The sequence below is a fragment of the Carcharhinus amblyrhynchos genome, chromosome 17 (assembly GCF_965287045.1).
Source record: "Carcharhinus amblyrhynchos chromosome 17, sCarAmb.v2.hapA, whole genome shotgun sequence".
Classification (NCBI taxonomy): Eukaryota; Metazoa; Chordata; class Chondrichthyes; order Carcharhiniformes; family Carcharhinidae; genus Carcharhinus; species Carcharhinus amblyrhynchos.
Window position 1 is genome coordinate 22,150,925 of NC_137340.1, and position 18,472 is coordinate 22,169,396.

Genomic DNA, 18,472 nt, shown 5'->3' on the forward strand with positions numbered 1-18,472 from the left:
GCATTAATGAACTATAATCAACAATGGTATTGTAGTCTCCATTAGGTTATCTTTTATTTACAGATTTATTCATTATTAAATTCCACCAGCTGCCATGGGTTTCTGGATTACTAGTCTAATGACATCACGAGGCCACATCCCATGGTGACATTTACCTTGTGAAGAGTAGGTGCTGATTCTTACCGCCTTATAAAGATATTACTCAATCTTGCAAAGAGCAGAGGGCTGGTTCAATAGGCCTGTGCCTATCATTCTAGCTGGTTCCATTTGTCACTGATGGGAGACAGTGGTAGGTAGATAGGGTTTGTGAGAACGGTGGTGAAATATTTGACTTGTGAAATATTTCATTTTGATACATTAATGTCCAAACTTTGCTTCCTGAAGGAAAATGTTGCAGATCAATAACTGGAAACTACAGATTCAATTTATGTATGCCTTTGTGATCAATGGTCTTCAAGCAATCAGACTTTGTGGTTTCTAAGCACAGCTTCAGGCATCACACAGAACCTAATTCTTTGGCATGGAATCAGAAACACAAATGTTGGTTTGTGATAAATGAAAAAACACATCAATACACTCACTGTGATATATGCTGTATCTACCCTCTTTCTATTTAACTACTTCAATAAAATTTGACTTTTGAATGAAATAGCTCACATACCATTCATTTGCAGTATCAATGAAAGGAAACAAGTTTAAACGACAGACTAACCATAACTTTCTCAAAGGAGAAACAGAATCTAGATGGGCTGCAGGTGCAATCACATGGTGTTGTTCTCCCAGTTCTACTGACAGATTGCTCCATCAGGGAAGTCCCTTCTTGTGCCCAAACCTAGGCATGAAAATATGGTGAGTGCACATGGCACACATTACTGGATCTAGAACAACACGAAATGCAAAGCCTGGGCACTGCTAGTCCCTTTGGAAGGATATCAGCATTAAAGGATAAAAACAAAATACTGTGCGGTAGCTGGAGTCTGAAACAAAGGCAGAAAATGCCGGAAAAGCTCAGCAGGTCTGATGGCATCTATGGAGAGAGCAGCAAATCAATGTTTCAAGTCAGGATGACCTCTCGTCAGAGCTGGCTCTATTCTCTCTCCATTTATGCTATCAGAACTGCTGCGATTTTCAGCATTAAAGGAGTTCTACAGGCCAGAGTTTACGTATACTCCTGATTTGGTTACATTCTGGGTCTGAAATAGTGGCTAGAATTCTCTGGCCTCCCATCAGCAGGTTTCTCGGCAGAGAAAGGCAGCACGCCATTTGCTGGTGGCAGGATTCCTGGTCCTGCTGCTGTCAATGGCGTTTCCAAATATAGCCACCTCACGCCACTAGGAAATGCGTGGTGGGGGTGCACTGCCAGCAGGACCAGAGGACCCTGTCACTAGCAAAGAGACGGAGAATTCCAATCAATGTTTTAAAGTCATCTTATCAACTATTTGAAGCTTTTTCTGGCAATAGCTTTATAGTAAGGTAAAATCAAATGTTTTTGTTTGCTGGTTGCAGATCTTAATTTGTTTTCATAATTGCATTAATTGGGGTTTATTAGTTCAATACTACATAAGCAGATTTCCTTATGAAATACACCAGCAATTGCTTCATCAGTAATGGAAAAAGAATCTGCAACTGGAGAAGTGTTAGAGCTGTTCATGGATTTTTAAACCAGCTACAATCCACGCTGTCTGACCAAGGTTCTGACTTTCTCTTCTAGTTTATCTATTTATTAGTATAGGTTTACATTAACACCGTAATGAAATTACAGTGAAAATTCCCTAGTCGTCACACTCCGGCATCTGTACACTTTGTATTTTTTCTACTCCACGAGGCCAGGATGGTTGCATTATTCAAACATGGGTCAGAATGTTTGTGCAGTGCACTTTGGAAAGAATGGTGGTACAATTGTGAAGTTTAAAAGATTATTGTATTTTAGAAACGTGGCTTTAAATTTAGGATGAAAGAAAAGGGATAATATCCTGAAGACTGTCTGACAGTAATCTTGGAGGGCTTGACTGTTAGAGATAATGGGACATGTTAGATTGTATTACGGAAAGAATTGTGAAATATATTTACCCTTGGAGACAATGGCAGCAACCTTGGAGTTTGCTATGAGTAGACGTGATCTGAGTCTCCCAGATCCCAGAAAGTTGTAAAATTACAGGTTTGTAAACAGTTAAGGTGTACGCTGTCCATTTATTTCTAAAATCAAAGGGAGTTGGGATGAAGGATAGCTTATGAGCATTTCTATGTTATGTGTTTCTCATTGTATGGAGAAGAGGGCAATGAATATCACAGACAAACAAAGGTTCTACGTGGATGGTAGAAAGAGAAAGGGTGTTCTACTTATGAGCTACCACAGCCAGAGGAGATGGTCTCTAGTCAAGACATATCCTGCAATCAACTAATGATGCTGGAAGATTTGGCATGGCCAGCTGGGATAAGAATCATCAGAACAGGTTTTACTGCTGGTGGTGAATGTAATGACTTCTTGAAAAACTGAAGTAACCACACAGAAATCATCACTTGATTATTACTCAGCAGAATGGGAATATAGAAGTCTATTGGCAGTTGGGTGCAACTATGGACTGTTTGCTAAATGAACTGTGGTGAATGTTTGATCTCTAACAAGTACAAGGGCGGGGGGGAATATCCCTCTGTAGTTTAAAATGTAAGTTGCCTATGAAAAGAAAATAGTGTTTTGTCGTAGTGTTTAAAATAGTGTTTAACTTACTAAAAAAGTGTTTTTAGTAAGTTGTTACAGTAAAAGTTTTAAAATGTGAAATCTGTTGTGTCATTCTTTCAGTTATTGACTGGAAGCTTGAATTTTTTTTTTAAGAAGTTATTGTTCTCTATGTGAATCACAACAACAGACAAAGTGGATTACAATAGATAGGCAGACTGGCAGAATTGTTTAATGACACATTGCTGATAATCCATTATTGACCACCCATGTATTTGGAATGTACTGGTTTGAAGAATGATGAGTACAAGAATAGTGGGTTGGTTTGACCCTAAGGTATCTTTATTTATTTAGGTTGGGATGAATCAATTGTATGGTCCAAGGATAAAGGATTTTTTTTCTATGATGATGGGGAACGAATAGTTACTGGCTTTGTAAAAACGCTTCAGCCTCTGGCAAAAGGATTTGTAATTGTTGTCACCTGGCCAGTTCCAAATAAATGACATCACAAAAAGGAAATGACCTCTATTAGGAAGAATGAAATAGTAACAGGATCTTGCAACTTGTACAGAAACAGTGAACTTATTTTTTATAGTCACAATAAAGATTTTCTTGACAATATCAGTTTGTCCACTGAGACTGATAGTGTCCAAAACAAATCTCGGGTATAACGATTAGAGGTATTTTTTAAAGACCAGTCTGACCTTGAACCACAGTCAGGACACAATCTTACAACAGATATTCTGAGTACCGAATGGGTGAGAAAACAGGAGAAAATTGCACCGTTTATTTCAGTGAGCTGCAAGTCATAACCTTATAGCACTTAATGCAAAAAAAAGTGCCAGGATGCTGGCAGAGGATGGATCATGAGCTCGCCCTTGCAGCCAGCCGCTGACTCTTGGGGTACCATTCCCCGAAGCTCCAAACTCCCAGTGGATCCCCCCCACCCCACCCACAGCTTCGGTTGTTCCCTAAGTTGGTCTCCCTCCCCTGCTGATTGTCCCTATAGGTAGAGCTGCAGTTTCCCCCATCCCCGATCACAACCTCTGCAGTATTTCCCTCTTCCCGTCCCATCATTGCAGAGTCGCCCCTTCCCTCCCAACCCTGCAAAGCTGCCCTCTTCTCTCCCTGATCGCCACCAGTGCAGTGTTCAGAGCCATTTAGATTAAATTGGCAGGCAAGAGTTTATATTCTATTTCCTCCACAGACAGACTATTTTCCAGGGTGATTTTTGGGAGCAAGGTAGAGGCAAATTGGACTCATTAGTTTAGTCTCCTTGTGAATTGCAGCTCTGTTGTCAATGCTTAAATTAATCCCAAAATAAAATGGTCAGGCGCTGATCCCTGATTGAGCTGTTACGCCTTAACAACAAAATTGATGCATAGTCAAACTACTTCATTTCAACATCACAGTTGGCATGTAAACACAGGCTAAATCCTGATAAAGGAAATTTAGAAATAAATACATACACAATTTGGTAACTGACTCAAAATAAAATGCCTTCAATTACATGTCAATCTGCTGAAAAAAAAACAAACTAGCAATTCAGATATCCAAATGGATAAGTTTGGAACCTATTTAAACACTTTAAAGGAATTGGTAACAGGTTTTACATTTTCAAAATGTGGTTGTAAGTGAACCTACCAAGGGGATCCTGGCACAGGAGTGGATGCAACAGGCTTAGTTTGGTGGCGTACTCTTTCTTTCTCACGAGTCGCTTTCTTTGAACCATTCTAAATTAAAATAAAACAAAGCTATATTTAAATGTCAACAATAATAACTTACATTTATATAGTGCCTTTACTGTAATCTTGCTGTGAACTTGGATTCAAGATAATGGAATGAATACAGCAATGTCATGGTCTAAGATGACAGCCTGTTTCTTGCAACAGATTCGTAGATTGGATGAAACAACAATTTTTGTTGGGGTGAGCGCCATTGTGACATGTTAAAACTGAAACCTATTTGTTTAGACAACTGCTGTGATGTCAGCATTTTTCCTTAATTTGCATACTCTTGTCTGGCTTTTTACCAGCGATAGTCATGATGTGGAGATGCCAGCATTGGACTGAGGTAAACACAGTAAGAAGTCTCACATCACCAGTTAAAATCCAACAGGTTTATTTGATAGCAAAATCCACTAGCTTTCGGAGCACTTGCTGCTCCTTCGTCAGGTGAGATTTCATCACCTGATGAAGGAGCAGCAAGCGCTCTGACAACTAATGGATTTTTCTACCAAATAAACCTGTTGGACTTTAACCTGGTGCTGAAATTTCTTACTGTTTTTACCAGTGTGCCAAAGCGCAATAATCTTATACTGTGCTGTTTTTTAATGACAAATTATTGTCATTATCTACTTACTGCAGTTTGTAGATGAATATGCCTAAATATTTCATTTAAATATTATTGCACTGTCAATGTAAAATCACTTCTTTAATTCATGAGAGGCAGAAACACAGCATTATTACCAGATAAATATTAAGCAAAACAGAGACACTGAATGTACAACGAATATCAACACTTCATTTGAACTTCTGAATGTAGGGATGCATCTGCTACGTACATGAATCAACTTAGTAAAAGCCTTCTCACAATTTCAGGAAGATATTAAAGCAAAATATTTATTACAATACAAGAGTAGAAGAGAGGACTGTATTATGGTTCAGGTCAGAAACTCCACAATGTTTTATGGAGTCCACCTGGATCAGAAATTTTGCACATTGAATTTGTCTAGGATAAGCATGATATGGTTCATCTCAGGTATGATTCAAATAACCCATGAGTGAGCTTTTATCAAAGAAAGTTTATTTAAGAATATAGTTAACATATATGGAAAGAAAATTAGCAATAACTTTTATCAATTACAGCCGAACGAGCCATCTAAAATGGCAATTTGTAAAGCATTCTGGGACAATTGGGCAAGAAACTGAACCAACAGGCTGCGGTTTAAAGACAGAGACAAACAGGCTGCAACCCTGACGAGTGAATGAACAGGATATGAGTCATCTCCAGGATGAAAGGAACTTTATAGTCACACTGGGTTGTGTACCAGACATAAGGGTACCGTGAACCCTCATTTAGGAGGGAGGTATGTGACCTATGTGCCTCCAGCACCTACAGACATGGCCGTTGGGGGAATCAAGTCCTGATCAATTGATTGGCAATGGCCAAAAAGGGTGCGAAACCAAATGAAGTATAAAGGGTGCTGCACAACCAGGAATCTCTCTCTCTCTGACCCCACGATTGAGCTACAACAATGGTGAGCATCGCCAGCAATGACCAACACGAGGACAGCCACCACACCCGAGAAGGAAGGAAAGAAGACCAGAGCTAGGGTGCCAGACCAGACCAAAGGACCAAACTATGCAGATAACTACCGAGACCAGCGCACAGATAAAGGCCAATACCTGCTTGGGTACTTGCCAGTCAGGCAAGGTTAAGTCAAGGTCTTATATTGGACTTGAACTTCAGTTTTTTTTTCTGTAAGATAACTTACTGTTGGTCGGGTGGGTGATTATTGATTGTGGGGGTTTAAATAAATATTACTAATAAGACGTCTACTTGTAGTTATTTGTCCACCATATAAGGGTTAAAACAGACTATGCGGCAGACAACAAAAAACAACCACAATAATGTATAACCCTTAACAAATATATCTAAGATGTTCCAATCAAATCCAACACTTCCTTTAGACAAAACCCTTTTCACAGGTTTAACACAGCAAAGACTAATGCTCATGAGATACCGGAACTGAATCCTTTGGTTGAATTCTGCAGTTTTCTTGATACACTCAGAACAGTTTGAAGTCGGAACAGCTTCTCAGACCCGGGAGATTCTCTGGTCAAGCCACCAGCGGCAGATTTTTTATTTCAGGAAGGCTTTCAGTCTTACCAGCAGACCCTCCCAAAACCAGGGAGAGAGAGAGAGAGAGACACACACACACACACACACACACACACACACACACACACACACACACACACAGAGTGCTTTCAGTCTGCATCCACCTCTTCCAAAATTCAAACCTGCAGCTCCAAATTAAAAATTAAAGAGCTCCTGTCACCTGACCTGCAAACATTCTTCCTCCTGACATTGCATTTATTAACATCCCAATAAAAATAAATTTATTTATTTTTACGTTTAAGCAGCAATAAAAGAACATCTCCAGACCAGCTGGCAACAAATGACATCAGCTGACTCTGTGAAATGATTTAACAAAAAATCTCTTAAAGGTACACTAACATCACAACTGATAGAAAATATTATAAAAATAACTTGGAATTGAGAGCATCCAGTGGAAAGGGAGGAGCTTGTACTTATCCTCCGGTAGTGATTACACCTTATTGTCTTCCTTATCAATCTCAGTTTCCTCCCACAATGGCACTAACCGAATGTGAATGCTTTTAACACACCAACTGTGTTTGGAAGCCACATGATGTGTTACATAAATGAAAGTTGTTGTTTTCCTTAATCAACAAAACCTAACAGTCTTGCTCATCTGAAATATTCAAATGTAATTTGCATTAATTTTTATGCATACACCAAAAATACAATTAAAAACTAACCTCTTCTCCATTTTCATCTGACTCAGTTTTCCCTTCTGAAAGCACATTGGAAGATCGGGTACAAGACTGTTGGCAAGGTGCTTGTTCTTTGCCTAGTAATAGAAATAAATAGTTTTGTATTTAAAAGCCAAAACCCACATATTAATTAAAAGTCTTTACAGTTTAAGATACATTAAATACCCACTCTACATAAAGTATCTTTACAGATGGATAAGTCTTTTTCCTATTTATTTGAGTCATGTTTTAATAATATCTTGATGCAAGTTCAACTGTTCCTATTATTTCTCTAGTTGTTCATTATAATTCAAATCCCAGTAAACAGTCCCCTATGTTGCACTTATGTTCTTTAATTATATTTTAATTCCAATATTCCTGTTTAGTACAAAGGATGCATCATGTGTTGTAACAAGTATTTTATTACTGTTAATTATTGTAACCATATTGATGAATGCATGATGTAATGTATGTCTAATCTTATTATGGTTTTAATCTGTAAAATAATTTACAGCATAATTTAAAAAATCTATTCATGCTCAGAGTATCAAAGAAGCATGAGAGAATCCAAGGATTTGTTTCAAAATTGTGGTGATACATAATTTGGGGGATGGGTCGCACATGGGGCACTTATGAATACAACCAGATGAACAGAATTAAAGTTCATTTTATATTTTTAACATAATACTCCTGCATAAAATTATCTTGATTAATCTCAATCCACATCTTGACAGGTTAAAATTTACTATAAATCAGCACTAGCCAATACAAAGGTCACAGTCTCAGATAGGCTAACGTGATGGACAGATTGAAGGAACAAAAGAATTCACACAGGTGCAATTGTTGCTATAAACTCATAACCTCCGAGCTACAAAACTAGAGGGCATAGGTTTAAGGTGAGAGGGGAGAGGTACAAAAGGATTCAGTGGGGCAATTTTTCACCGAGGGTGGCGAGTGTCTGGAACAAGCTATCAGACGTAATAGTATAGGCGGATACAATTTTGTCTTTTTAAAAAGTGTTTATACATTTACGTGGGTAAGATTGGTGTAGAAGGATATGGGCCAGCACAGGAAATTGGGACTAACTTAGTGGTAAAAACTGGGAGGTGTGGACAGGTTTGGCCTATGGGCCTGTTTCCATGCTGTAAACCTCCATGACTCCGTTTTTCTATGTAAATCAGGAGGCTCTGAGTTTCATTGCTTGCTATTTCAAATGGCAGAACAGCTCCACTAATGTTACACAGAGTGCAATTTCAGACAACTAGCTCAAATATTTGTACACTTCCACCTTGATGTAATTTCAAAGACACAAATTACTCATTATGATTTATTACTCAGGAATAGTGAACTGTAACTTTATGTAACCTATGGATATTTGTACGTTAGCAATCAGTGGTATTCACTGTATCTTCAATTATGGGATTATCTAAAGTGATGTAAAGTACTTTGATGTAAAATCCTAGTCAACATAAATTTAAGCCTATTCAGCAGAGATAAATGATTGTTGATTAGAACATTGCTTACAAGAGTAGTAAGCAGCTGCATGCAGTCCTTTTTCAAAGTCGCTTATAAAGAGAAATGATGCTGCCTTAGTAAGAGTTATAGGTTTGCTTTGAGATCCATTTAAGCTTTCAGAGAGATTAATTTTCAGTTTGGTAATAGATTATGTTGTTTGATTAATTGTTGTTGACTTTTGGTTTTACCTATTCGGAAGGCATCCATTTTATAAAGCTTGGTTTAGCGACTATTTGAAAAAAACATATTAGACATATGTTCAATAATATTCACTTGTCAGTTCAACAAAAATAACAGTGATTTTAACTTTACAGAGAAACTCTGATAGAATCGCAATCACATAAAGAACAAGAAAATTGGCAACAGTCGCAACATATCATGTGTTCTGACACTAACAACAGACTGCCAAGGAGAGATCTGGTTTCGAATTTCACTGTTGACACAAGCCTCATCCACCGTCAAGATGTTCAGAAAGCCTTTCTTATAGTCATCAACGAATCAAAATGCAAGTAAACAAAATGAACAGCTCTATAATTGAATGCCAAATTACGATAATTTAGCTCTTCAACTTGTTAATTTATCAGTTTTAATGTGAATCATGTATTTCAAAAGGTAATGGTAGAAAGTAGAAATCCTATTTTTGTTTTAGAAATAAAGTATCCATCTGCCACATATCTCACATTCATTACGACTGGAATTCTATGGCTGTTCACACCGACAGGGTTCTACTCGTCCTGCCGAAGGTACATATCACGTGGGTTTCCCAGCGACGTGGAGGTGTCAATGGGAAATTCCATTGTCAGTTTCGGGAACAGAAGATACCCTACCATGACAAATGTGTGGTGGGGAGGTCAAAGAATTCCCCTCTACTGATTTTTATTGATAATTTATTTTACCTCAGTGTCTTCAAAAAAAATGCAAATAAATAAACATTCTAAAGATCTGTTCACCGCTGCATTTCTATTCAATGTTATTCAGCAACTAAATTTTTCAAAGTATTTTTCTGATATTAATCAGTGCAATATACATTTTATCTTAACAGTCATCAAGCCCTTGGTTTCAATACTCAGTGAACAGAGCACTGGCTTAGTCGCAAGCACAGTAAGAAGTCTTACAACACCAGGTTAAAGTCCAACAGGCACCAGTTTCAGCACATTGGAATTTGTTCATTATTTGTAGCTCTGGTGCTCTGTGGCTAGATCACATGAAACACCCAAATCTGTTGACCAAGAAAGTCAAAAAGGTCAATTTTGAAATCCAAAATGAGAAGATCATATACATTAGTATTGTATTAAATAGAATTGCATGAACTATTCACATTGACTATTTTTCTTCCCACATCTACAGAGGGTTGGCAGGACAGTCATCCATCTCTAATTTAATCCCCAGTAGATTAAATTACAATTCGACTATGGTTGATAAATAAAATTTGGGATGTTTAAGAACAAAGAAAAGAACAGCACAGGAACAGGCCCTTTAGCCCTCCAAGCCTGTGCTGATCATGCTGCCCTAACTAAAAGAAAACTTTCTACTCTTGTTTGGTCTGTATTCCTATATTCCCTCCTTATTCTCGTTCCCATCCAGATGCCTCTTAAGTGTTCCTAATGTGGCTGCTTCCACTACCTCCTCTAGCAGCGTGCTCCAGGAACCCACCACACTACCTATGTGAAAAACTTCCCTCGCACATCTCATTTCTCCCTCTCACCTCAAACCTGTGCCCCCTTCTAATTGATACTTCCACCGTAGGAAACATCTGCCATTTCAGTGCCCAAGCGTCCAATCTATAGCTTGTTGTATCCTTCAACAATCCCTGGCACTATCAGTAACTCCATCAATCTTCATGTCATCCACAAACATATTAATCTGACTCCCCCCACCACCACCATTTATCTCCAGATCATTTATATATACTACAAGCAACAGAGGTCCCAGCACTGATCCCTGTGGAACACCACTTGCGACAGATCTCCATTCTGAAAAGCATCCTTCCACCATTACTCTCTGTTTTCTATGACCAAGCCACTCCTGTGTCCATCTCACCAGCCCACCCCAAATCCCATGTGATTTTAGTTTTTGTACCTGTCTGCCATGTGGGACCTTATCAAACGCCTTACTTAAGTCCATGTAAACTATATACAGAGCCCTTCCCTCATCAGTTGTCTTTGTCACTTCTTCAAAAACCTCAATCAAGTTGGCGAGACATGACCTTCCCTGCCCAAAGCCATGCTGCTTGACACTAACTAGTTCATTTTCTACCAGATGTGCATATATCCTGTCTCTCAGTATCTTCTCTAAAAGCTTCCCCACCACTGATGTCAGGCTCACCAGCCTTTAATTTATTGAATGTTCCAATGATTTATAATTTACTCTGCTGAAAAGCAAACATTTAATTACAATATTATAAATATTATGTAATGATTCAGAACAGGACATGCAGGATCTGTAATTCTATGTGCACACGGATGAACTGTGATAACAATACAAATATTAATGATGAAAGACCAACAGTAGGATTTTTTGGAAGATGTTCAAAAACTCCCAGAAGTTTGAGACCTGCTATTTACAGTGGACAAAATAGATTTATGATAAATATTTGCTGGAAAATGTTAAAGGCTTTATTCTGCACTGCAATGAGCCGATAACCACAAATCTCATTTAACATGTATAAAATATATCTTAATACCCAATGTATTCCGCTTCAAAAAGGTCTGATAAGGCTTTATGAAGATTAGTTTTCCTAAGCAGTTTCTTCGTGGATATTTTTCACCATGTAGCTGCCAATTTTGTACACAGTTTCACACCACTAGTCACCCGTGTGCTGGTTCTTCTCATCTCTCTCTCTCATTCGTTTGTGGTGAACAATTTCAACCAGTTTCTATGCATAAGCAATCTGTGCACTTCTTAAAAATTACTGTTACCTGAAAGGCTTTCAAAATACTCCAATGAGTTTAATTAACTACTGACAGTGGATCTAAAATGATGAAATAAATGTTCTTTTGTCCTCGCATTGTGATTTGCAGCACATGTAAACAGGAAATGAGAAAGCAAGCTTTTTACTTTCATAGAACCATGAAATACTACAGCGCTGAAGGAGGCCATTTGGCCCATTGAGTCTGCATGACCACAATCCCACTCATGCCCTATCCCCATAATGCCATGCATTTACCCTAACTAGTCCCCTGACACAAAGGGGCAATTTAACATGGCCAGTCAACCTAACCTGCACATCATTCCTTTAACCTCAGTTTAATTCCTGGACGTTGGGTCAGGAAGTTGGGTTTTGAAACCAATTCCAGGATTTGAACATGGCTATTGGGCTGACACTTCAGTGCAGCAGCAGTGGAGAACTGCACGCATGCAAGCACACCGATTTGTGCATCGGCAATTAAATGCAGCCTTGTCTGTTTATTGAGGTGCATGTTAAAATTGCATACTGATCTTCAAAAAAAAAGCCAGGATAGTCTCCCAGAATTAGCACCAACAGAAAGTGATGACATGTCTCATAATACGAAAACAGAATCAATGCGACACCATAGTCGACCTTCTGAAGGAAAAGCCTAAGAAAGCTGGGCCTCGATTCTCCCAAAAACGCTGAATTGGTGGGAAGACTGTTCTAGATCCCGACTATTTTGTCAGTTCAATTTCTCACTCGAATCTCCCCACTCTGTGCACTGCAGAGGTCTCAATCGTGAATCTCAATGGGGGACATGGCCTATTTCCGCCAGTTTGACAGTTCTGGGACTCTGCGCATGTGCAGTGCGTCATACTCCTTGCTTGCAAGCCAGCTCGATCACGGGCCAGTCTGGGACCCCCGTAGCGCTGTCCCTCTAGCACTCCCCACGGCCTGATGGCGGCCCCCACAATAATTCCCTGGAGCGCCCTGATGTTCAGCCCCCCAACCCCTTCACCCTGGCAGACACTCCCATCCCTGCTGAATCCCACCCTGAGTTCAGACCGCCCCCCCGTGCCCCCCCCCCCCCCCCACCATGTTCGACAGGCCCCCCGGCAGATCACCCCACCCCTTCCCCCCCAGCCCGCCTCAATCACTGCCCACCTTCCATTCCAGACTGATCGCCATCCAGAGTGGCAGCAGGACCCCCCACGATCACTCCTAGGCCCTGCCCACTAGAGGCTCCATCCCCTTGGCACTGCCTGATGCCGGGTAGGCAATTTCAAGGTGCCCCCTGGACTTGGGCACTTTTCCCCTTGGGTAGTGCCAGGGTCACAGGCTGGCACTGCCAAGATGCCTATTGCCTAGGGGGCACCACCTCCCCTGTTCCCCTCCACTGCCCAACACCTGGGGGACCCTGATTGCCCTCCCTTCATTCTGGCAGGGGTCTCCTGTTAGTTACCTGAACATGGGGAGCAACTCTAAACCACACCAGAATGAGGTACTCCTGGTGCACCGGTAAGTTCCCGATAATGAAATGTAAAAGACATTTAAAACATGTTAAAAACAAATTCAGCATGGTCTGGCCTGTGGCTGTTTGTCAGTTCTGGGAGACGCGGATGTGTTCCTGGAACAAGGCCGGCGATGCACATCTCCCTACCCTGACCTGCCAGAAACGTGGCAGGTCGGGATGGGAAAATCCTAGTCCTGATTTCCATTTCTAGTCCACGTTTGGCACTAATGAGTAAATCAGACAATAATTGCAGCTCTCAAGTATGTCCCTAAAAGGAACAAGCTGGGAGAGGAGGGGGATTGGGAAGTGGGTGGCAATAACTGGGATCAGGGAGATGGTGGCAGCAACTGAGGCCCGGAGTAATCAAGCAGAAGTCGAGACTGGTGGGAGAGACAATGCTAACTTGCAGAGGCAATATTTTTGAGTGAGAATATGGATCATCATCCATATTCAGATAGCTTCAACAGATTGATCTTTTTGGTCTGCAGCAGTTGAAAAACTTATGGCTGAATTTTATGGATAGGGGGTAGAAGTGGGTCACATTGCTGTCCCTCCACTGTCCCAAAGGAAAATCAATGTGGTAGCAACTGATACCCAACAAGGTCGTCCACAGCAAAAACAATAATGTAGGGTGGTCTTAAGCAGGTGGGAAGGACATGCTTCTGCCTCACGGTAAAAGTTCCGACCTCAAGACAGCAGTACAAGCAATTCCAGCAGCATAAGAATTGGGCCTTTTTGGGCTGAAAGCAAGCTCACAAGCAGGAGTAATGGTGCCTGGGGTGATGGAAGGCTGGGGTTTTAGGATGGGAAGGAATTGGGAGTGGAAAAAAGAGTGTGGGTTCTGGAGACCAGGTGGGAAGGAACAAAGGGGCAATAAAACCCTGGGGGAATTGTTTCCAATGCACACACGGCACTGTCTTCCACCCCACTCCCAGCCCTCAAAAAAGTACCTCCTTCCCCTTTCTTCTCACTTTTTAACCAGTTGAGTTAAAAAGCAAATTTACTCACTCCTGCCCTACTGCATATGCAAGCCATATCATGGCATGGGCAGCATAATATTCAGATCAATCAGCTTGTTAATTATCTTTTTAAAAAATGGTGGGTGGGCTTCCTTTTCCAGCACCGGTCCACCTTGAGAGAATGGTCTGGGGTGGACGGGAAGGCTTTGGATTACCTACCCATCATACTTTACCGAAAACACGCTAGGTGGGGAGGGACATAAAATCCAACCTTTGGTTTTCATGAGCTCAGTCAACATTAAGGATGGCTACCTCACATTTCCAAGAAAGCCTCAAACTGGCATGAAGCCATTTATCTGCATGTGCAAAGGGCCTGAAGTATTTCAGGAGTGAGTCCTGAACACATTATTTTTCCTGATACCCATACCAATATGTCAGACGTTGGAGAAATTCTTTTTATCAAATCCGCTGCAGACACAACCAAGTTTCATACCTACTGGAATATATAGAAAATGTGCAAACGGATAATGCACAGTGAGATATATCATTTACTAGATAAATATATCGTGGTAGAAAATTTAACTATCAATTTTGTACCAATTAATGAGCAGTTTTATTATCTGGACCTATGCACACTTATATGATAGGGAAAGAAAGAGAGAGAGCACAAATTTAATCCCAGGAATTTTATCTGATTCTGAAACTGCTCCCAGTAGTGAAAAGCTTCATGTTAATCTCTTACTAATAACCAGGGTGCTGCAAAAACTGTCTGTCATTCTGCGATGCTACTGAATCCTTTCAATTTAGCTGTGTATGCATCATTTACAAAATTAATTTTGTTAAAGTCTGTAAAGTCTGTAAGTCTGTGAATCTGCATCAGAAATATATAATAAATTAGGGTGTCATCCAGTCTAGGTAAGTTTTTAAACACTTCAGTTGCAGTTCTACACCAAACTGAAACAATTACGCATAATCTGAATTTATGATCTTGTAATTATGACTTTTCAGTCCTGTCACAATTATTGTAAACAGTTTGCTGTTAATGTTACTCTTTACATATATTGGTTAGGCTGGTGTTATTGGAGACCTAAATATATCACGTGCGACATATACCAAATGTCTTAGTTCTTACATGTTAGAATATAACTTTTAGTTTAGGAATTAAAATTTTAACTGTAGAAAATGTGTGTATCTAATTGAGGAGCTGGTAAAAGCAACTTGAAGTAAATGCAATTTGAACAAGCTTGGAGTTTATTACACTTAAATGGATGGACTATGTTAACTTGACAGTTAGACAAGAAAGACCATAAATAGTAGGTGGGCTTATGTAACTAGGGAACATAAGAAATAGAAGCAGGAGGAGGCCATCGAGCCCTTCAGGCCTGCCCCTCCATTCAATAAGATCATGGCTGATCTGATAGTGGTTCAGTTCCACTTACCCGCCTGCTCCCCATAACCCTCAATTCCTTTATTGGTCAAAAATCTATCTGTGACTTAAACACATTTAATGAGGTCGCCTCCACTGCTTCAATGGGCAGAAAAGAAGTTCCTCCTCAACTCTGTTCTAAAGTGACTCCCCTGTATTTTGAGGCTGTGCTCCCTAGTTCTTGTTTCCATTCTAAGTGGAAATAATCTCGCTGCTTCTACCCTGTCTAGCCCCTTCATATCTTCTATATCTCCATAAGATCTCTCCTCAGCCTTCTAAACTCCAATGAGTACGGGCCCACTCTACTCGATCTCTCCTCATAAGCTCCGGAATCAACCTGGTGAATCTTCTCTGCATTCCCTCCAAAGCTAATATATCCTTTCTTAAATAAGGGGACCAAAATTGTACGACCTCACCAGTACCTTGTACAATTGCAGCAAGACCTCCCTGCTTTTATACTCCATCCCTCTCACAATAAAGGCCAACATTCCATTTGCCTTCTTGATCACCTGCTGCACCTGCAAACTGAGTTTTTGTAATTCATGCACAAGGACCCCCAGGTCCCTCTGCACAGTGACATGCTGCAACTTTTCACCATTTAAATAATAGTCTATTTTACTATTATTCGTTACAAAGTGGATAACCTCACACTTGCCAACGTTATACTCCATCTGCCAGATCCTTGCCCACTCATTTAGCCTATCCAAGTCTCTCTGCAGACTGTGTGTCCTCCACGCAATTTGCTTTCCCACTCATTTTTGTGTCATCTGCAAACTTTGTTACCTACACTCAGTCCCCTCCTCCAGATTGTTTATGTAAATGGTAAACAGTTGAGGCCGCAGCATCGATCCCTGCGGCATGTCACTAGTCATCGACTGCCAACCGGAAAAGCACCCATTTATTCCGACTCTCTGCTTTCTATTAGATAGCCAATCCTCAATCCATGCTAACACTTTACCCCCAACTCTGTGTACCTTTATGTTACGGCAGCAACCTTTTGTGAGGCACCTTATCGAATGCCTTCTGAAAATCTAAATATACCACATCCACCGGTTCCCCTCTGTCAACTGCACTCATTATAACTTCATAAACATCCAGTAAATTCGTCAAACATGACTTTCCCTTCATGAATCCATGCTGCGTCTGCTTGACTGAACCATTCTTTTCCAGGTCTCCTGCTATTTCTTCCTTAATGACAGATTCCAGCATTTTCTCAACTACGGATGTTAAGCTAACCGGCCTGTAGTTACCCGGCTTTTGTCTACCTCCCTTTTTAAACAGTGGCATTACATTAGCTGTTTTCCAATCAGCTGGCACCTCCCCAGAACATAGAACATTACAGCACAGTACAGGCCCTTCGGCCCTTAATGTTGCGCCGACCTGTGAAACCAATCTAAAGCCCATCTAACCTACACTATTCCAATATCATCCATATGTTTATCCAACGACCATTTAAATGCCCTTAATGTTGGCCAGTGCAACATCAGAAAATCTTGGGCCTAAATTTCACACTGATTGGGTCTGCAAGATTGGCAGATATGGAAGTGGATGTAGAATTCACACTTGGGTGAGACCTCATTGGTAAACACAATTTCACATGGTGAGCAAATTAACACCTCCCTAGCATGAAACACATCTTCCAGTTGGCCTGACAATTGGACAGAGGTGGGAAGTGGTCAGACACCAGGTCTAATTGGGACCTGGCAGGAAATTTAAACACTGTAGAGGCAGCTCCCTGCTGGCCGATGGGAGCTGTAGAGAAGGCTGAGGGCTCTGTCAGCAACCATTAACAGAAGTCTCTTGTTGTCTAGGAATGGCATCAGCTCCTTGAGGGCGAGTGTTGCAGGATGTGGACATCATGTGTGCTGTCAGGTACCATGCACAGACTCGCAGAATCTTTGTCTTCTGGTTGCATACAATCTTAACGTTCATTGAGTGGAACCCCATTCTGTTCAGGAAGGCACCTGGACCACCCACTGATACCTTGATGCCACATGATTGCAGTTGATGGCATCCTGTCTGTAAGAAAAGTCAGCAATCGTTGTGAATCCTCTGGCTCTCTCAGCCTGACTCACCTTTTTTGTCCAGTAATGATGTATGTCATATCCATCTGAAGAAACTGTCAGTAATAGCTAGATGTGACTATGGACAACAGATGCACCTCACAGATCCCCCACCGACCCCTGGAAAGAAGCGGAGGTACTAATGTTGAGGGCCATTGTGACCTTGAGGGCATAAGATGGCCACCTCCTGGAGGCAATCTCTGACTCAAGTATCTGGTGGTGACAGTGTCCCTAGAGAGGCACGGCCTCCGATGACACTGGACCTCAAACATGTTGAAGTGGATAGAACTCTACTTGCGTAGTGGTGTCTTCTGTGGACTCTTCTGCCTTGCATTCCCTGTGCCTGCACCCCTTCTTCCATAGTTCATACCAGTGCCAGGGGATACTGTATTGGCATGACTCTCTCCCCCTCGGGTCTGTACTTACCTGTGCATCCGAAGCCCCCGGCAGTGTCCAGAGCTGTTGTCCCTGGCAATGTGATGTCACACTTGCGTTTAGAAGGATGGGAGTGGGGAGTTCCTAAAGTGAGGGGATAATACAGTGGGAAAGTCTGCTAATGATATTTAAATATATGGTAATGGGGTTCCTGACCTTTCGTTGCAGTCAAAAATCTGACACATTACTATTGGCTTTTCTAAACCTGTTTGAATAGAGAATTCTGTGAAGCTTGAATTAATGATATGTGCTCTGGCACTTGAGGCTGTCAGCACTGAAGGTGACAATGTACCTCAGATTGAACACAAGTACTCTCACACACAAAAGCAAAGGCTACAAAACAGTAGGTCAATAAAAAACAAGTATAGACCTGTTCTCTCAAAATACTGGACTTGGTGCATAATCGTGGTCCCAGTAGACAACAATGCAAAACCC

General features: G+C 40.9%; 1 protein-coding gene across 2 annotated transcripts in view; it reads right to left on the minus strand.

Moving 5' to 3' along the window:
* Positions 1–18,472, minus strand: part of tcerg1l (transcription elongation regulator 1 like) — a 636,404-nt gene that overhangs the window by 248,364 nt on the left and 369,568 nt on the right. For both annotated transcript variants that reach the window (XM_080205273.1, XM_080205274.1), the window contains exons 7-8: positions 7,243–7,334; positions 4,322–4,410 (exon numbers count right to left, since the gene is read on the minus strand). In XM_080205273.1, the coding sequence (XP_080061399.1) occupies positions 4,322–4,410; positions 7,243–7,334 (181 nt within the window). The remainder of the gene's footprint in view (positions 1–4,321; positions 4,411–7,242; positions 7,335–18,472) is intronic.